The following is a 21,747-nucleotide window of genomic DNA, read 5'->3' as shown; positions in this document are numbered from 1 at the left end:
CATGGGTTTAATTGGGTACAGGCTGATTGCACTGGAAGGGCCCGTCAACGTGCTATATCTCTGAATAAAACTAAAAAAAATAAAAACAGTTTTCCAGTGTTACAGCACATGTGGCAATAATAAACCATTGCTTTTCCAGAGAAAGAGGAATGGGCAATAAATTATGCTCAATTCCTGTGAATGAATTCAATAAAATGTTAGTGTTGTTTGACTCAACATTTACACAATACATACACTGACTCTGGTCATCCTCATTTGGAAAAAGATCATCCAGTGATCCCTTTGACAACGCACTGTCTTTGTCTTCCTGAAAAAATAACAAATTAGGAAGAAATGTCATGAAATCAGATATACAATATAGTTGATGGATCCTGTTACTTTTGTGATTCAAAGTCTCAAATGAGGTATAAAACTTATTGCTTACGGTCATTCCATTAAGTTTTTACAAAAGTAGAAAATTATCAAGAAAGAGATGAAGGAAAAGGCAACTGTGGTTGATTCATACTCAGACTAGAGATCAAAAATTCTAGTGACAACAATCAACCTGTAAAGTAGCCGGAATTTAGTGTAGTGACACCTGCTACAGAAAACTACAAAGTTTCTAGAAAAATATAGAAACAACCGTACTGTAATTGCTGGAAATTTCACTGAGTGATCACAAGCAAGCATAGGAAAGTTACACTGCAAGAAAATAACAATTCTACACCTTAATTCAACACAGTCCAGAAACTACTTAACTGACTGGCATGTGAAAGTAGGCTGTTCAACCTATTTTCTGTAAACTGGCCCATTAAGTGAGCTAATTAACAAATGCCCTTGTACCCTAAGTACTATATATTTACTTCAGTGGCGTTATGGTCAGCATAATGCTATTATAGTGCTTGCAAACCCAGGTTTAATTCCCAGCACTGCCTGTAAGGAGTTTATACATTCTCCCATGATTACATGGGTTTTCTCTGTGTGCTTCCACTTCTTCCCACACCCCAAAGATTAATTGGTCACATGGGTATAATTGGGTGGTGTGGGCTCATTGGGCTAGAGGGGACTCCTCTTCCTTTTGATTCCACTTGCCTAAATTGTTTTGCAATCAGCAATGGTTTCTAAATGTTCCTGCATTACGTTCATGATATCAGCAAACTTCATTCGGCTGGTTTGGTTGGAGCAGTCTATGCAAACTGTATGTTTTTTCACCCCTTGGCAACATTAGCACTTGCCTTTTCATTGCCTACATTATTTGCTTCAAAGTATTGCTCAATTTGTTCAGAATCCAGTTATCTGTTGTGCAATCCAGTGTGTCTATCTTTCCAACGTAGCTCTCACATATGACATGGTGGCATAATGACCTATGCCATCAAAATTCATTTAGATATAACCTGTATTGAATGCTTAATCAAATAATATATTTACAATATTACTCAATTATTGCTACAATGGTACTGCTTTACAGTGCAAACGACCTAGCTTAATTCCTGTCGCGCTCTCCCTATTCTCCCTGTGACAACACGAGTTTCCTCTGGATGCTCCAGTTCCTTCCCACATTCCAGACTGCCAGGTTTGTAGGCTATGTGGGCATCACAGGCTCATTGGACCAGAAGAGCCTATTGTCATGCTATATCTTTAAATCATCCCTCAGAAACTGATTAGAAAGCTGAGCCTACTGGGCCTGAACACCTCCCTCTGCAACTGGATACTAGACTTCCTGATTGGGAGACCTCAGTCAGTCCAGATCGGAGGCAGCATCTCCAACACCATCACACTGAGCACGGGGGCCCTCCAGGGCTGTGTGCTCAGTCCACTGCTGTTCACTCTGCTGACCCACGACTGTGCTGCAACACACAGCTCGAACCATATCATCAAGTTCGCCGATGACACGACCGTGGTGGGTCTCATCAGCAAGAACTACGAGTCAACTTACAGAGAGCAGGTGCAGCGGCTAACGGACTGGTGCAGAGCCAACAACCTGTCTCTTAATGTGAACAAAACAAAAGAGATGGTTGTTGACTTCAGGAGGGCACGATGCTGAACATCAATGGCTCCTCGGTAGAGATTGTTAAGAGCACCAAATTTCTTGGTGTTCACCTGGCGGAGAATCTCACCTGGTCCCTCAACACCAGCTCCATAGTAAAGAAAGCCCAGCAGCGTCTCTACTTTCTATGAAGGCTGAGGAAAGTCCATCTCCTAACACTAATCTTAATCACATTCTACAGGGGTTGTATTGAGAGCATCCTGAGCAGCTGCATCACTGCCCGGTTCGGAAATTGCACCATCTGGGATCGCAAGACCCTGCAGCGATAGTGACGTCAGCTGAGAAGATCATCGGGGTCTCTCCTCCCGCCATCACGGACATTTACACTACATTTACATATACACAAAGCAAACAGCATTATGAAGGACCCCATGCACCCTTCATACAAACTCTTCTCCCTCCTGCCATCTGGGAAAAGGCACCAAAGCATTCGGGCTCTCACGACCAGACAATGTAACAGTTTCTTCCCCCAAGCCATCAGACTCCTCAATACCCAGAGCCTGGACTGACACCCTACTGCCCTATTGTCCTGTTTATTATTTATTGTATTTAAGTTTTGTGCATTTTATGGAGTCCTGGGTAGGTCTGTAGTCTAGTGTAGCTTTTTTCTGTGTTGTTTTTACGTAGTTCAGTGTGGTTTTTTGTACTGTTTCATGTAGCACCATGGTCCTGAAAAACGTTGTCTTGTTTTTACTATGTACTGTACCAGCAGTTATGGTCAAAATGTCAATAAAAAGTGAGAGAAATGATTAAATTAAAGACGGTTCTTAAGGAGTCCATTTAGAATGTGCTGACACAGAAAGAACGTGCAAAGCAACTTGCAGGGCAACGTATAAACCAATTTGCAAAATCAGGATGAAACAATAGCTTGCTGATTAAAGAAGCGATACGGGTAACGGGAAGACATGCTTAACGGTTGAACAATAACGGTGTTAATGCGCTGAGGCTGATAAGTGGGCCAAAGGGTAATCACATTTGTAATTTTGTAATGAGATTAAGGAAGAATGTCTGCACCTCACATGGGTGCAACTCACAAAGTCGTAAACAAGTAGGGTATAAAAAACTGTGCAAAGTGTAATTCGGCACTCAATCTAGCAGGAGCTGGTTGGGTCCGACTCTGCAGACTCGAAAAATAAAGTTTACAGTTCTGCAAATTGCTGAGACTCAGTGTGTTTCTGACAAAAGTGACAACTTTAAAAAAGAATTCTGACATACCGCTGCTTCCTCGTCATCATATTTCTTTATTTGGTTCATGAACTCCAGGTGCTTCTTTTCCTCCTCCAGCTGCGCTACTGTCTGCTCGCTCTTCTGCAGCTTCTGCTGGGTGCCGGCTAACTCATCCCGCAGCCACTGGTTCTCCTGGCACAGGCGGCGTACCTGTGCCCTCAGCTTCTGCTTCTCGGCCTCCACCATACTGAGGTGGTTAGACAGAGCTGTCACCACCTGAAATACACATTCCCCCAAAAGTAAACAGAAAATGCTGGAATACTCAGCAGACTGGGCCGCATCAGCAGGGGGAGAAATGTTAGAGTTGCTGTTTTTATTTCAGATAAGTAGCATGTGCAACATTTTGTGCTTTAACTCTAAAAAGTATGCTATCTGAAGGCCTCCAATTCTCTCCAGGAATTGACTTTGTTGTAGTTCTGGCCATATCCTTATAAATTTGCTCAACCCTGACTTTTTTTGCTTGTGCAGGAGTATATCTGACCTTCCTCTTTGTTATGCTGAACTGAGGACCTGGATGCACTTTGCATCTGGCCCCTCAGGTGCGAACAAGCAATACCTTAAAGCAGCGCAACACTCTCTATTTAAATGAGGAATCTGGCCTTGATTAAATAAAGTACAGGAGAGTGTGTGTGTTCACTATGTTTGTAATTAATTCCTATTAAGAGATAAATTAGCAGAAGTATAATTTGACACAGTGGTACAGCAGTAGAGTCACTGCCTCAAAATGCCAGAGATCTGGATTCAATCCTAACCTCTGGTGCGGTCTGTGTGCAGTTAATATGTGACTGCAATGGTTTCCTCTGAGTGCTCCAGATTCCTCCTATAGATCAAGGATGAGTAAGTAATTAAGTTAATTGGCCAGTAGGGCCAAATCACCACTAAGGTGTCAAAGAGTGGTAGTATACTGATAAAGCAACACAAACTTTGATGGATCGATGAGTCATGTTTTCCAGATGCCTAGCCTGCATCTCCCCAATCAGGCCTTTACTCCTAGTTGAAGGAAGGTCAGCGAGCCCCTGATAGGCAAAGAAAACACTTCAAAGGTAACATCTGCCTGAAGAAATTCAACATTACATCCAAAAACTGGGAAGACATTGCACTCAATAGATTAGATGGAGGATATCTGCTCAATAGAGAGCTGCACTACATGAGAGCAACCTCCCTGTGCTGTACAGAACAAGTGGGCTGCGAAAGAAGCAAATGAACAACCAAATCACTAACTACAGCTAATTGTGTCCATGTTGCACCAGAATATGTGGATTCCCCATCGGTCTCTACAGCCACATGAGGGCCCACCAACAGATAACCCCTTAGGAGAACATCATACTCAGTTTGAGTGATCGTACTACTAGTAGAATATTGATGAGATTGTGGGGAGAATGAAGGATTAGTGTAAACGATGGTCTCGATGGGATGAAGGACCTGTTTCTGTGCTGTATGACTTCATTGAATCTGTGGCAATAAACAGCTGTTCTAAATGAACAAACAACAAAATAGACAAGCTTTCACCTTCCCCTGGCAGTGGAACTAGTGGTGTTAAACTGACACAAAATCTAGGAAATTTTCAGACAATGCCTCCTATAATTTTAAAAATTTATTTAAATTTATTTACATTTCTGAGTATCTTGAGATCCTCCTCCAGTCATGGCTTGTTCCACTGTGTAGAGAAGCCATGGCAAACATGTCTCCACAGTTAAGTGTAGCCTTGATACAAGTCCAGGCAGTGGGCTAGTTTAAACATGATCTAGTTCATTCATCTCTTATCCAAACCTTTTATGAAAAGTAAACATTTTAATGGCTAAAATTTCTTAAGATACAGGTTAATGACTTTTATTCCATGAGTCAGGATCAGTAAAATTCTATTACATAAATTGACCTTCCATAGTTTTAGTTTGCTATACAGCAGTTTTGTCAACATAATTCAATTAAAGTCTACGGACCCAATAACTAGCATAGCAATGAGTAAGGCACGTTCTGAACAGATGCCTTAAAATCTCAATATCTTAAAAACCCTTTACACATAGGGGTAAGGTGTCATTTTCTTCTGCCTTCCTGCAAAATCTATGCTGTAAACGTACATAAAGTGAACAATAAGTGGCAATAAACTTCACACTCTCTTGGAGTCCATGTGTCATGAAAATAACAGCATGGTGTGTTTGATATATGAGGGGAGAAATTTGTAGACAATGTCTTTATTCGTCAGAGTTTAATAAAATGAGAGGTGATCTCATTTAATCTTTCTAGACAGAGTGGAGGCAAAGAAGACATTTCTCTCAGCTGATGAGTCCCAGAACCAGAGGTCACAATCTCAGAATAAAGGAGAGCCATTTAGTTCAAAGTAAATTTATAATTGATGTACATATATGTTACCATGTACTGTACCTGCAACCCTGAGGTTCACTTTCTTGTGGGCATACCCAATATATCCAGTAACTATAATAGAATCAATCAAAAACTTCAACAGGGTGAACAACCAGTGTGCAAAAAACAACAAACTGTGGAAAGGGGAAACAAAGGAAATAATGATAATAATTAATAAATAAGCAATAAATATCAAGAACATAAGATGAAGACTTCTTGAAAGTGAGTCCATAGGTTGAGGAAAGAATTCAATGATGGGGGAAGCGGAGTGAAGTTATCCCTTTTGATTCAAGAGCCTGATGACTGAGGGGTAATAACTGTTCCTGAACCTGGTGCTGTGAGTTCTGAGGCTCCTGTACCTTCTTCCTGATGGCAGCAGTGAGAAGAGAGGGTGGTGGGGGTGCTGCTTTCTTGTGACAGCACTCAGTATAGACGTTTACCTTTTGTAGGATTTTCCATTCAAGGGCATAGGTGATTCCATACCAGGCAGTAGTGCAGCTGGTCAATATACTGTCCACCACACATCTATAGTCATAGTTTAGAGGTCATGCCAAAATTTCTGAAACTCTTAAGGGAGTAAGGCACTGCTGAGGTTTCTTTATAATTGAATCTATGTGCAGGGCCCCGGATAGGTGCTCTGAAATGAGGCTGAGGTTGTGTTGTGCCCTGGCTGCTGCAGGCTTAGTGTCTGCGAGCTTCATGACGGACTGGGACTGAGATTATGGGCCCACTCCAGCTTTGGGTTTATGGACTCAATTTTGTCCTTAATGCTGATGCTTGCTTTATTGTTTGCATGATTTGATTAGTTCTTTTTTCTCTTTCTTTGTGCATCAGGTGTTGGTCTTTTTTTAAAATTGGGCTCTTTTGGGTTTCTTGTTTTCTGGCTACCTGTTAAGTAGAAGAACCTCAAGGCTGTGTAATTTACACAGACTTTGATAACAAAATGTACTTTGAACTACTGCGGAACATGGCACGGTACGTGGCACGACAGAACATGACTGGGTGGCATGGTACTGTAATGCTACTATAACGTTAGTGATTGGGGTTCAGTTTCTGCTGCTGCCTGCAGGGAGTTTGTACATTTTTCCTGTGACTGTGTGAGTTTCCTCCGGGTGCTCACAACTTACAAACCCAAACTTGTATGTCTTTGGAAATTGGGAAGTATCTGGAGGATCCAGAAGAAACCCACCCTATTACAGGGAGAGTGTACAAGTTCTTACAGTGGCAGGAATTGAATACAGGTTGCTGGTGCTGTAAAGCATTATGCGGACCGCTACACTATTGTGCCGCCCTGGATAGAATTATGTACAACATGATCTGTTTGGATGATGCAGTTTGGTAAAAAGCTTTTGTTTTGGGTATCTCAGGAAGTGTGTTAATAATAAACTAATACAGTACCAGATTTTGAGGCTACAGATGAATCAGTGGTTATGGGGAACAGGCAGGAAAGTGAAGCTGACGCCAAGATAAGAGTAGCCATTAACTCATTGAATGGTGGGGCATGTTGAAAGGGGTGTATGGACTGGTTTTGCATCTATACCTTATTGTCTTGTCAGAGATAAGTTCCTTTTTATAGAGAGAGTGGTAAATGTATGGAATATGCTGTCAGGGGATTGGTCATTAGAATATTGTGAGCAGTTCTGGGCCCATTATCTAAAATGAGCAGCGATTGCAGAGGGTTCAGAGGAAGTTCATGAAAATGGTGCCAGGAATGACACGGTTAACACATGAGGGGAGTTTGATAGCTCTAGGCTTGTACTCACTGGAGTTTAGCAAAATGAGGCGCAAGGGGTATCTTTGAAACCTATTGAATATCAAAAGGCCTAGATAGAGTAGGTGTGGAGGGGATATTTCCTATAATGGGGAGTCTAAAACCAGAAGGCACAGCCTCAAAATAGATTGATGTCCCTTTGGAACAGAGCTGAGGAGGAATTTCTTCACCAGAGGGTTGAGAATCTGTGGAATTCATTGCCACATATGGTTGTGGAGGCCGAGTCATTGGGTATATGTGAAACAGAGGCTGATAGGTTTTTTTTAATTAGTAAGGGCTTCAAAGGCTATGAGAAGGCATGAGAATGGGGTTGACAAACATAGTAAGTCAGTCATGATGGAATGGTGGAGCAGACTTGTTGGGCCTAACAGCCTAATTCTGTTCCTATGTCTTAGAACCATAGAACATTACAGCACTGAAACTGGCCCTTTGGCCCTTCTTGGCTGTGCTGAACCATTTTTCTGCCTAGTCCCACTGACCTCCACCTGGACCATATCCCTCCATACACCTCTCATCCACGTACCTGTCCAAGTTTTTCTTAAATGTTAAAAGTGAGCTCGCATTCACCACTTCATCTGGCAACTCATTCCACACTCCCACCACTCTCCGTGTGAAGAAGCTCCCACTAATGTTCCCTTTAAACTTTTCCCCCTTCACCCTTAACCAAAGTCCTCTGTTTTCTTTTCTCCCCTAGCCTCAGTGGGAAAAGCCTGCTTGCATTCACCCTATCTATACCCATCATAATTTTAAACACCTCTATCAAATCTCCCCTCATTCTTTTACGCTCCAGGGAATAAAGTCCTAACCTATTCAACTTTCTCTGTAACTCAGTTTCTCAAGTCCTGGCAACATCCTTGTAAACCTTCTCTGCATTCTTTCAACCTTATTAATATCCTTCCTGTAATTCAGTGACCAAAACTGCACACAATACTCCAAAGTCAGCCTCACCAATGCCTTATACAACCTCACCATTACATTCCAACTCTTATACTCAATAATCTCTTATGGACATTTAAGAGTTTCTTAGAGAGGCACATGGGTGAAAGAAAGAAGAAGGCTACATGTAGGAGGGAAGGGTTAGATTGATCTTATTGTAGGTTAAAAGGTCAGCACAACATTGCTGGCTGAAGGGTCCATACTGCATTATGTTCTATAACAGGGGAACTTGTTCTGAAGAAGAAACAGTGATAGTTCAGAGACATTCCCTCATTTTTCCTGCAGCAAGGACCACTTTACAGGCACACATTTGAAAATGATCACACTTTATCCTACCTGAGCTTCACTCAGTCCTAGCTCAATCATCTCCAGCGACCTCTGGATCAGGTAGGTCTTCTCTTGCACCAGGTGCACTTCTTCATCTTCCTTCAATCCATTCAGAGTCTCCTGCAGGTTCTGCAGGATGCTGTTGTTTTCGTTTTTCAGTGCCTCCAACCCCTGGATGACCTGCTTGGTGCCAGTGATGATCTCGTCTGCACTTAGCTTCTCATTCAGCTGCACTGCTGTGGACATGTCGCACCAACTCCTGTGCACAGGATGCAAACAGACCATCAGTGACATTAAACATACATTTACACAGGAACAGAATTCCCAGCAATGGAAACCAAAATGCTTGCCCCAAAAACCTAGTTCTCTGGATTTCTTAGTGACACAGACTTGAAGATCCCAGATTATTTATCTCTAGTACGTGCACAATATATTGATTTGAGGCAGGTGTTGAAATTATAAACGGCCCATGCGTTGGATTCAGTCATTTCTATGACAGGTACATTCTCCCCACCATCAAGGACAAGGTGATGGATGACTCAGGAAGGTAGGACCCTCACCATTTGGGTTATGCCCTATTTTTGATGTTGCCATCAGGCAGGAGGTACAGGAGCCTGATGACCTGCACCGCAAGGTTCAACAGCAGCTTCTTTCCCAATGCCATTGGGTTCTCAAACTGACCCAAAGAACCTGACAACAGCTTGGCCTGTGCCTTTATCTCTCTCAGTCTGCTTATTGCACTGTCTATTTAGCATATGTCTAAGTTATGTGTCGTTTATAGTAACAGGTAATTTTCACATTTTGCTCTCTTTCTGCACTATTTATTTTTATACTTCTTATTGAAACTCACAGTAATTTATGCATACAACTTTCACAACCTGTCAGTGATCATGTATTGCAGAGCAAAAAGCTAATTTTTGCAGCATTTATACCCACGTTGACAACAATAAACTTGAAACACCATTACAAAAATCTGGGAAGGGGCAAAAACAGAGAAACCTCCCATAGCCAAGTACTTTCCCAAAAAATTTTTAAACATGGGCAAGATCTTAGTATGCCTGTTGTAGAAGGGGGTCATGCAGGAATCTGAATTCACACCAATTGGAAACATCATCCAGAAAAGTCTTGGATGTTTCACGTACAATAAGTTGACATGCAGCGTAAAGCATACAAAATGCATTACAAAATGACAAAGGCATGAAGCTTCATTCCTCTCCATAAACATTGCCTGACCTGTTGAATTCCTAGCAATTCATGTGTGTTACTCTGGATTTCCAGCATCCACAGAATCTCGTGTTTATGAGTCAACATGCAGTATAGTTGTGGGCAAGGAAAGTAATCTTACAAAAATCAAAATTTAACCTGTTTTTCGGGATATATGGAATTTTGTGCCTTTTCTTGCAGATGATTAAGAAACCACCACTGAGGCAAATGAGAACGAACAATAAACACCAGGGTCCTGATGAAGGTTCCCTGAGATGTCACCTCTTTACTCCTCTCCATTGACGCTGCCCGACCTCCAGCATTTATGTACAGGAATACACAATTCCTCCAAAATGCTGAGTTCCTCTAACATTTTGTGTGTTAATAAACATTTTGTCTGTCAGAGAAATGTTTCAAACTGATTTACAGTTCACCCTTTGTTTTCCCACAGTTGTGTTCAACAAGGATCACTGTGACTTAACAAGAGAGGCACCTCTAGTTTCTCAAATTAACATTCGAAACTAAATACAAAATCAAATACACTCAGGGGCCACTTTATTAGGTACATCTGCTCGTTCATGCAGATATTTAAGGAGACAACCATGAGGCAACAACTCAATGCAGTCACGGTCAAGAAATTTAGTGTTATTCTGATCAAAGATTAGAATGGGGAGGAAGTATGGTCTAAGTGACTTTGACCGTGGGATGATTGTTGGTGCCAGACTGTGCGGTTTGAGTATCACAGAAACTGCTAATCTCCTTGGATTTTCACATATAAATTTCTAGAGTTTACAGAGAATGGTGCGAGAAACAAAAAACACCCAGTGAGCAGCATTTCTTTAGATGCAAAAGCCTTGTTAATGAGGGAGGTCAGAGCAGAATGGCCAGACCGGTTCAAACTGACAGGGAGGCAACCTTTAAATAACCACGCATTACAACAGCAATATGCAAAGGAGCATCTGTGAACCTGCAATACATCAAACCTTGAGTGGTTGGGCTACTGCAGCAGAAGATTACTAACACACACTTAATGGCAACCTAATAAAGTGGTCAGTGAGTGTATGTAAAAAAATTAAAAATTCCACCATCTGATACATTTAGGGAAAATTGGAAAGTATTTGTTTTTTGGTGCCTATTTTACAACAGAATTATTCATGTGGAAGACGGGAACCATCTGTCACGCTCGAAGCTGAACAGAAGGAATCCCTAGCGGAGACTGAAGAGGGAGGGCCTCGAGGCAGGAAAGAAAGAATAAGATATGGGGGAGGGGAGCAGGATTACTTTGACTGATCTATGTAGCATCATGACAAACACGTCAATTTTGTATTCACTTACAATATTGCTGCAGGCGTTGACTGAAAAAGTTCGTCTGATATCGGTGATAGGTAAAACATTCAAGATAAAACCACAGAATGTGTAGAAGGAGCGTAAATTCTCCATCCTGTTTCATTAGCTTTCATTTTTCCGCCTCATGCTGTAGACAAACAATACTTCTCCTCATGCGTTTGCAGCTCCTTCAAATGTGCTGTAATTACTGATGGATTACACTGTCACACAGTGGCGTGGATTACAGGATACTGTAAGGTTGTTCTTGCATTTATACTATATGCCAGAGATACTGACCTGAACCCTTCCTTACTTCTCAGTAACCAGCAAAAGTCTTCTGCAATAAAACTCTGAATCAAGCATAATTTTGGATTGCCAAGACCTGGTCTCAACATAACATTTCACCAGTCAGCAAGGATTTTAAATGCTAGATTTATGGAAATACTCACTTTACTGACAAGTCCAGCCAGAAAAAGCAATGACGTTCAGCTAATCTCCCACAGGTATAGTGAAGCACGACTGTGATGTTTAGCTGGCAAACTGCCCTATGGTTCTAAATGACAAACTAAGGTTATTAAAGCGGGTCATAAACCGAAGATGTAATGCTAGTGAATTCCAGACTGTCAGACAATGATTAGCACTCTTCCGCTTAAGAAAATTACTGTACTGGGATCCACTGTAATGAATTGTGCCACTTGGATGAGGGTGAATATGCAGCAACAAATACACTGCTGGAAGAACTCACGAGTCTGGCAGAGTCTGTGGAGGGAAATGAACAGCAGTTTTTCCAGGTCAAGACTGAAAGAGTCGAGGCGAGATGGCCAGTATAAAAAGGCAAGGAGGGGGTAAAAAAGGAGGTAACAAGAGATAGGTGGCTCCAGGTAAGGAGTTATAGGCACTTGGAGGAGGAGACTGTGAGAAAAGAGACAGAAGCTGGGAGGAGATAAATGGAGGCAAAAAGATGCTGCAGATGGTGGCATCAGATCGGAAGGGTTAAGTGGAGCATGGAACCGAAGATTAAAGATGAAAGATTAGCTTTATTTGTCACAAGTACATCAAAACATAGAGTGAAAAGCATCATTTGCTTCAATGACCAACACAATCTGAGGATGTGCTGGGGGCAGCTTGCAAATGCCGCCATGTTTTTGGCACTAACAGCGCCTGCCAACAATTCAGTAACCCTAACCAATTCATTCTTGGAAAATGGGAGAAAACTGGACCACCAAAGGAAACCCACAGAGTCAAGGGAGAACATTCAAACTCCTTACAAAAGTGGCAGGAATTGAATTGAACCCGGGTTCCTGATGCTGTAAAACACTATGCTAACCATTACATATCACGCTAACCTAATAAACTAAATAAAGGAGGTGGGGTAGGCTGATGGGAACAGTAGGAGCAGGGCAAGGTGGGACCCAAGGATGACTCAAGATAGCATACATAAGTGTGATACCTGGAAAATAAACATATTTTAAAATTGAGAAAGAGGGTTACATTGTTGTTTTTGGTCTTCCAGCTCCTCCTCACCCTACCTCCATTCGGCAGTAGTACGCAGATAAAGGACAATCAGAATCAGGTTTAATATCACTGACATATGCTATGAAATCTGCTGTCTTACGGCAGCAGTAGAGTGCAAAACATACAAAAACGTATTAAGAAACATTAAGAAAAATTGAGTTAAATAAGTATTGCAAAAAATGAGCAAATATAGTGAGGCAGTGTTCACGGGTTCACTGTCCATTCAGACATCTGACGGCAAAGAGGAAGAAGCTGTTCCTGAAATGTTGAGTGTTTAATTTTAAGGTTCCTGTACCTCCATCCTGATGGTAGTAATAAGAAGAGAGCATTGTCATGGGCGATGAACATCCTTAATGATTGGTGCTGCCTTTTTGAGGCATCGCCCTTTGAAGATGTCCTTGATTCTGGGGAGGCTACTGCCAACGATGGACCTGGCTGAGTTTGTATCCCTCTGCAGCTTTTTCCAATCCTGTGCAATGCCCCCTCCATACAGTCAGAATGCTCTCCATCGTATATCTGTAGAAACTTGCGAGTGACTGTGGTGAACTACATATACCTGTCTGGACACGCACCACTCCCCCCCCCCCACCTCGCTGAATGCTCCTGTGGCCCCTCCCACTGACCGTGACTCCTCCCACAGACCCCGGTATAAAGGCGATTGGAGCCTGAGCCCCAGTCTCAGTCTCCAGGATGCAGTGTGGTGGTCAATTGCTGCTTGTTCTTTCTTCCAGCCAATAAAAGCCTGTATCTTGCCTCACATCTCCGAGAGTTATTGATGGTGCATCAATTTTACCGGCTGGAAGTTTTAAATCATGGAAAGTATTTTACATCTGGAAAAATTAGACTTGGACCCCCAAGCCCCAGAAGCAGCTCTTGCCTTTGAACTCTGGCTTGCATGCTTCCAACCATACTTGGAAGTGATTCCAGTGACTGAGCCTGCCACAATGCACAAAATACTACTATCCAGAGTAAGTCTGAAAGTATTCTCCCTTATCAGAGACCTACCGACCTACCAAGGGGCACTGGACGCCCTCAAAAGACAGTACCTACGGCCGGTGAACACCGTCTACACAAGACATCGCTTAGCGACGCGGCGACAGCGACCCGGCGAGTCGAGTGGGGAGTTTCTCCGAGCCCTACAGTCACTCGTGCGAACCTGCGACTGCAGAGGACTGACGGCGGAACAACATGCGGAGCTGCTAGTACGAGACGCTCTCATTACGGGGATCAGGTCAGTGTACGTGCGCCAGCAGCTGCTGGAAAATGCCGATCTTACCTTACGCTCGGCGATCAAGACGGCCGACACGCTGGAGGCTGCTCTGCACAACACTGACGCTGTCCAGCCGCGCGATCCCCCGCCGGAATTCACTACCGCCGCTGCCAGTCGCAAGTCCACGAACTCCCTGAAACCGACCACAGTGGCTGCCAGTTGCAAGTCCATGCAGTGTTACTTCTGCGGACTCAAAAAGCACCCCCGAAAACGCTGTCCGGCCCAAGAAGCGACCTGCTCCAGCTGCGGGAAGAAGGGCCATTTCGCCAAGGTCTGTAAGTCTGAACCACGAGCGGGGTCAGGCAGCGCTGCGTGTGAGGCATGGGGGTCGCCATCTTGGTCATCGCCATCATGCCTGCCCGCCTCGTGCGAGACATGGGGGCGGCCATCTTTGTCGGCGCCACCTCGCCCTGCCCCCGACCCACCGGTGCTTACCGGGCACTAAGACGGCGGTTCAACTCTGGCCTCCGTAACCCTCGACCAAAGTGCCCTACTTTAGCTTGCAAGGTCAATGATGGACATCCTGGTGGAGGGGCACAGGACTAGCTGCCTGTTTGACATGGGCAGCACTGAGAGTTTTATTGACCCGGACACGGTGCAACGCTGCGGACTCGTGACACGGCCGGTAAGCCAGAGGGTCACCATGGCTTCTGGGTCGCATTCCACAGACATCCTTGTGGGTTGTGTAGTGACATTGGTGGTGCAGGGCACAGAATATCGGAACTTTGCACTACTGGTCATGCCTCAACTGTACGCACCTGTGCTACTGGGGCTGGACTTCCAGAGCCACCTCAAAAGTGTGACTATGGCATATGACGGGCCCCTCCCACCACTCACTGTCAGGAATCCTCAGTTTTGTGGGACTTCGTCATATACCCCGCTACTGACCACACACACACACCGACCCACATCCCACCCAGCACCATGCCGACAGCTGAGCTACTGACACCACTTGCAGCCTCTTCACCCTCAAGATCCCTCCCCCACCGCTGTTCGCCAACTTGACCCCCGACTGTAAACCTGTGGCAACTAAAAGCAAGAGGTACAGTGCGGGGGACAGGGCCTTCATTCAGTCGGAGGTGCAGCGGCTGCTCAGGGAGGGGATCATTGAGCCAAGCACAAGTCTTTGGAGGGCCCAGGTGGTTGTTGTTCGGACCGGGCAGAAAAATAGGATGGTCGTGGACTATAGCCAGGCCATCAATAGGTTCAGGCAGCTTGACGCATACCCCCTACCCCGCATCGCGGATATGGTCAACCAGATTGCTCAGTATAAGGTGTACTCGACCATTGATCTGAAATCCACTTATCACCAGCTCCCCATCCGCCCAGAGGACCGCCCCTACACTGCCTTCGAGGCGGGTGGCAGGCTCTATCACTTCCTGCACGTCCCCTTCGATGTCACAAATGGTGTCTCTGTCTTCCAGAGGGAAATGGACCGGATGGTGGACCAGTGCCAACTGAAGGCCACATTCCCCTATCTGGATAACATCACCATCTGTGGTCACGACTGGTCGGATCACAACGCCAACCTCCAACGATTCTTCCAAGTGGCCAAAGCCCTGAACCTTACTTATAACAGGAACAAGTGTGTGTTTGGAATCACCTGACTTGCTATCCTTGGGTATGTCGTGGAGAACGGGGTCATTGGCCCTGATCCCGACCGTATGCGCCCCCTGTTAGAACTCCCTCTTCCCACCACCCTCAAAGCCCTCAGACGGTGCCTGGGTTTCTTTTCCTATTACGCCCAATGGGTCCCCCATTACGCAGACAAGGCCTGCCCCCGATCAAGTCTACCACATTTCCCCTCTCTGCCGAGGCCTGTGCGGCCTTCAGCCGCATTAAAGGGGACATTGCCAAAGCAACGATGCTTGCAGTGGACGAGACCATTCCCTTCCAAGTAGAGAGTGATGCCTTCGATTTCGCGCTGGCTGCTACCCTCAATCAGGCAGGAAGGCCAGTAGCATCCTTTTCTCGTACCTTTCAAGGCCCTGAAATCCGGCACTCTGCGGTGGAGAAAGAAGCCCAGACCATAGTGGAAGCTATTAGGCACTGGAGGCACTACCTCGCCGGCAAAAAGTTCACCTTGCTGACCAACCAGCGCTCAGTTGCGTTCATGTTCACCAACCAACAGCGGGGCAAAATCAAAAATGATAAAATTTTGTGTTGGAGAATAGAACTCCACCTACAACTATGATATCCTGTACCTGTCTGGAAGGCTCAATGAGCCCCCGATGCCCTATCCCGGGGAGCGTGTGCCAGCGCACAGCTCGACCAACTATACGCCCTCCACGCACATCTTTGCCACCCGGGGGTCACCCAATTTTACCATTTCATGGAAGCCCGGAACCTGCCGTACTCCCTTGAGGACATCAGGACGATGACCAGGGACTGCCAAGTCTGTGCTGAGTGCAAACCGCACTTCTACCGTCCTGACACGGCGCAACTTGTCAAGGCCACCCGTCCCTTTGAGTGACTGAGTGTTGACTTTAAGGGCCCCCTTCCCTTCACCGACCACAATGTCTACTTTCTCAATATTATCGACGAGTACTCGCGGTTCCCCTTTGCCATCCCCTGCCCCGACACCACTGCCACGTCTGTCATAAAAGCCCTGTGCCAGCTCTTCACTCTGTTCAGATATCTACAGTGATAGAGTGTCCTCCTTTATGAGTGATGAGCTGCGCCGGTACCTGCTGGCTAGGGGCATTGCTACTAGTCGGACCACGAGCTATAATCCCCGGGGAAATGGAACAGGTGGAGAGGGAGAATGCCACAGTGTGGAAGGCCACACTTTTAGCCCTTAAGTCAAAAGGGATGCCAGTCTCTCGATGGCAGGAGGTCCTCCCTGAGGCACTCCACTCTATCTGCTCCCTGTTATGTACATCCACCAATGCCACCCCTCACTAACGCCTATTTTCTTTTCCCAGGAAGTCTGCCACTGGGACCACCCTACCGGCTTGGCTGACATCCCCAGGGCCAGTGCTGCTCCGGAAGCATGTGAGGAGCAATAAATACTCCCCACTGGTCGAGCGGGTTCTCCTTCTACATGCGAACCCCCAGTATGCCTACGTGATCTTACCTGATGGGCGGGAGGACACGGTCTCCGTCCGCGACCTGGCGCCCGCAGGAGCAGCAGACCACTACCCCGAGTACTCCACGGTAACTATGAACTCTGTACCCGAGGTGACACCGAGCCCTACACAGACTCCTCACGACACTCCTATACCGGGCGTCTCGCACGTGCATATACCAGGTGCCTTGCACACACATGAGGGATCACTGACACCTAGTGGGCTGACACCTCCAGTTAGGCCAGAACCAGCACAACTTCCATCTCCGGTGCAATCACCACCGGCACCTGTGCAATCACAGCCGATGCAACGTAGATCGCAGCGACTGATTCGACCACCTGATAGACTTAACCTGTAAATATACTTGTAAGAAACTTCGCCCCATGGGGACTCTCTTTTAAAACAAAGGGGGGGGGGTGAATGTATATACATATACCTGTCTGGACGCGCCCCCTGCTGACTCCTCCTGTGGCCCCTCCCACGGACCCCGGTATTAAGGCGAGTGGGGCCTGAGCCCTGGCTTCAGTCTCCAGGATGTAGTATGGTGGTCAATTGCTGCTTGCTCTTTCTTCTGACCAATAAAAGCCTTTATCTTGCCTCACGTCTCGGAGAGTTATTGATGGTGCATCAGTGACATACCAAAATCTTCTGCAATCATTAGCAGCATTAGGTCAGGTGAACATCTTGATGAGCTATCAAAGCTTTAGTGTGAGTGGCTCACTCCACCTCTCTGGAAAGATTCCTACCGGGACTTCTACTGCAAGCACATTTTGGAGAAGTTTCTATTTTGAGGGTGGCAGCACTTATCCACACCCACCAAATCCAAGGCTTGAATCAAATAGATGAATCTGTAGTCCATGAGCTTGAGACCACTCCAGAACTCAGTTGTTGCAAGTTGAATGGTCAGCTCAGATTTAGTACCAGGCAACCATTTAAACAGTGGGTGTTACGTTTAAGGCCATAACACCATAAGACATAGGAGCTAAATTAGCCCACTTGGCCCATCGAGTCTGTCTGCCATTCCATCTTGCTGATTTATTATCCTTCTCAACCCCACAGTCCTGCCTTCTCCTCGTAACTTTTGACAACCTTACTAATTAAGATCCCATCAACTACCCCTTTAAATATACTCAATGTCATGGCCTTCACAGCCGTATGTGGCAATGAATTCCACAGATTTACTACCCTATGGCTAAAGAAATTCCTCCTCATATCTGTTCTAAATGCATGTCCTTCTAAGATTGGCCTCTGGTCCTAGACTCTCCCACTACAGGAACATCCTTTTCACATCCACTCTATCTAAGCATTTTAATATTTGATAGGTTTCAACGAGATTCCCCCTCATTCTTCTAAACTCCGGTGAATTACAGACCCAGAGCCGTCAAACACTCCTCATTCCCAGGATCATTCTTGTGACCCTCCTCTGGAACCGCTCCATGCCAGCAGATCCTTTCTTAGACGAGGGGCCCAAAACTGCTCACAATACTCCAGGTACAGTCTGACTAATGCCTCAGCAACTTAAGGTGGCAACCTTCGTGTGAGAGAAGTATACTATTGATTCAAGGTATCACAAATAAGTTATGATTTAATAATGAGATCTGGTTGAGAATGTCATGGCTAATGCATTGGATTTTACCTGTGATTTACAGTAGTTCAAACGCAGCCTTGTCTGTTGCAGTTTTAAAACCACTCCTAATTGGACAGCACTGAACTGAAAAATGGAAATAAAATTCCCACTGGTACAAGGCACTCTTGAGAAATTTGTGGCAGAACTTTAACTAAGCAATTGCTGTGTTATACCTGAGAGTTTAATGCCAGTATGAGGTATCTGATGCAGAATAAAGAATCCTCATCACCTTATTTACCCTGCAAAGCATCAAAACTGAACAGATGGACTAAAGGGGTCTGTTTCCCATGCTGTACTGTTCTAGGATTAAAACTCTGACCACCATATTTTTGAAGACAAAGCTGAACTTAAAGGCTATGAAGATAAGGGAAGGAAACTCAGCTAACATACTGGGTTAATGGCCTTGTGGATTTTTGAACCCTAATTCAGAGCTTGGGTGCAGGCAAAGCAGATTAGATCTTACTGAATTATCGCTTTCCAATGGCTGGGCATTACTATCCAGCAGATATCGTGAAAATAAGTTTGAGCTTGGCTGCAGTTAGAACATAGAATATTACATATCACAGTTCAAGCCACTTGCCCCACATTTTTAAGCCAACGTTTTAACCTACTCTAAGATCAATCAAGTCCTTCCCTCCTACAGACATGTGCCTGTCTAAGAGCTTCTTAAATGCTACTAATGTATTAGCCTCTACCACCACCCTGGCAGTACTCTTTTTGTAAAGAGCATACTTTTGACACCCCCACCATACTTTCCTCCAATCATCTTAAAATTATGCCCCTTGCAATAGCCATTTCTGCCCTGGGAAAATGTCTCCGGCTACTCGATCTATGCCTCTCATCTTCTTGTACATCTCTATCAGGTTACGACTCATCCTCCTTTGCTCCAAAAAAAAGATCCCTAGCTCGCTCAACCTATCTTCATAAGACATGCTCTCTAATCCAGGCAGCATCCTATTGAAATCTCCTCTGTGCCCTCTCTAAAGCTTTCACATCATTCCTATGAAGAGGTGACCGGGACTGAACATAATCTTCCATGTGTGGACTAACCAGAGATTTATAGAATTGCAACATTACATCATGGCTCTTGACTCAGGAAGGCTAACACGCCTTCTTAACAACACTATCAAGTTGCACAGCAACTTTGAAGGATCTATGGACATGGATCCCAAGATCTCTCTGTTCCTTCACACTGCTAAGAATCCTGCCATTAACCCTGCAATCTGCCTTCAAATTTGACATTTCAAAGTGAATCACTTCACACTTTTCTATGTTAAACTCCATCTGCCACCTCTCAGCCTAGTTCTGCATCCTGTCAGTGTCCCGTTGTAACCTACAGCAACCTTCTACACTATCCACAACTCCACCAATCTTTGTGTCATCTGCAAACTCAGTAACCCATCCTCCCATAAGACCATGTACATAAAACCTAAGAGCAGAATTAGACCATTCAGTCCATCAAGTTTAGCCTGTTATTCCATCATGGCTGATTCTCCTGCCTTCTCCCTGTAACCTTTGACACCCCGACTAATCAAGAATCCATCAACCTCCGTCTTAAATATACCCAATGACTTGGGTTCCAACAGCTATCTGTGGCAATGAATTCCACAAATTCACCACCCTCTAGCTCCAGAAATTCATGCTTGCCTCTGTTCTAAAGGGACATCCTTCTACTCTGAAGCTGTGCCCTCTGGTCTTAGACTCCTCTCATTATAGGAAGCATCCTTTCCTCATCAACTCCATCTAGGCCTTTAAATATTCAATTTCAATTAGATCCCTGCCAATTCTCCTATTCTCTGAGTACAGGACCAGAGCCATCACATGCTTCCACTTACTCATCCAAGTACTTTATAAAAATCACAAAGAGCAGGGGTCCCAGAACACCACTGACTTACAGCCTGCAGGCAAAATACACTGCACTTACAACCACCTCTGCCTTCTTTGGTCGTCAATTCTCAATGTATTGTGAAAATAAGTTTGAATTTGGTTGCAATTTTCAGCTGAAATTCCACCTTGCAAGGTCACACAAACAAGACTTTTTCATCCAGCACTTCGAACCCTGCTGTCAAATTCTTCAGAGAAATGAATGCCATTTCATGCACTTTTCAACTTCCCTGCATGTAGAACTTACCCCAGAGGTAGAATCCTTAGCCAGAGGATCGAGCTGCGAATGGAGATGACAGCATGTCAAATGTAATCAGGAATATCATTCACAAAGATGTACAGGATTTGAAGCATTAACATTTGCTATTGCCTTGTTCAGAAATTGTAATCTCTCTAGAAATGGCTATGTAAAAGACGTGTCACTGCTTTGCTTCTTTCCTTCCTGTTTATCTAGTGTGCCTTCACGTGTAACTCTGGGACAACACAGATGATCAGATCCCAGCAGCTGCAGAAACAATGTGCTCTACAAATCCTGGGGTGCAGCCAGTCTATTGGCCATTGGAGAGGAACGAGAAATTAAAATAGTAATCTTTCAGGCCAAACTGATGATGAAATCACTGGGATATTTTACACATTCACACTTTCAAGTTCTGGCAGAAGAATTAACCCATTCTTTCTAAGTCTGATGCCATATCGGCAGCTAGCCACAGCAGTAGTGTGATCACGTTCCAGCTGAATTTGATATTGTTTTTCAAGTGTTTCCTTCGCCCACCAGGGGATTGCTGACCTTCCTACAAATGGGAGTAAAGAGTCTGTTTGGGGAGACGTGAGCAGCAGCTATGTATTACTAGCAACAAAAAACAAAAAATCTGCTGGAGGAACTCAACAGGTCAACCAAGAAAGGAACTGCTAACGTTTTGGTTTTGGTAGTTGAGCAAGCTGTTGGCCAGCTCGGATTTGAGCTGCATATCTAAGAAAGGATGTGCTGGCATTGGAGAGGGTTCAGAGCAGAATGATCCTGTGAATGTCACCAGAAATGAGGAATGGAAAATCAGAGATTGGGATGTGGCCCGCAGCCATCAGGCTCCCAAACCAGTTTCACTTGCCTCAACACTGTATGGACTCTGCAGTGTAGTCTGTGGCCATCGGGCTCCCGGACCAGTTTCACTTGCCTCAATACTGAATGGACTCTGCAGTCTATAGTCA

General features: G+C 44.8%; 1 protein-coding gene across 6 annotated transcripts in view; it reads right to left on the bottom strand.

The window, feature by feature from the left end:
* Nucleotides 1–21,747, bottom strand: part of LOC132381815 (kinesin light chain 1-like) — a 133,044-nt gene that overhangs the window by 80,536 nt on the left and 30,761 nt on the right. For 4 of the 6 annotated variants that reach the window (XR_009508124.1, XM_059951421.1, XM_059951424.1 and 1 more), the window contains exons 1-4: nucleotides 11,187–11,520; nucleotides 8,658–8,907; nucleotides 3,242–3,469; nucleotides 235–307 (exon numbers count right to left, since the gene is read on the bottom strand). Coding sequence is in view for 5 of the 6 variants with exons in the window: in XM_059951421.1 (XP_059807404.1) it covers nucleotides 235–307; nucleotides 3,242–3,469; nucleotides 8,658–8,907; nucleotides 11,187–11,245 (610 nt within the window). In the remaining variant the exon portion in view is untranslated. Of the gene's footprint in view, nucleotides 1–234; nucleotides 308–3,241; nucleotides 3,470–8,657; nucleotides 8,908–11,186; nucleotides 11,521–20,788; nucleotides 20,822–21,747 lie in introns of those variants that run through there. The other 2 variants (XM_059951422.1, XM_059951423.1) reach the window with 2 other exon arrangements.

This window comes from Hypanus sabinus, chromosome 26, assembly GCF_030144855.1.
Source record: "Hypanus sabinus isolate sHypSab1 chromosome 26, sHypSab1.hap1, whole genome shotgun sequence".
Classification (NCBI taxonomy): Eukaryota; Metazoa; Chordata; class Chondrichthyes; order Myliobatiformes; family Dasyatidae; genus Hypanus; species Hypanus sabinus.
The sequence above is the reverse complement of the archived record's forward strand: the minus strand, read 5'-3'. Positions and strand labels throughout refer to the sequence as shown.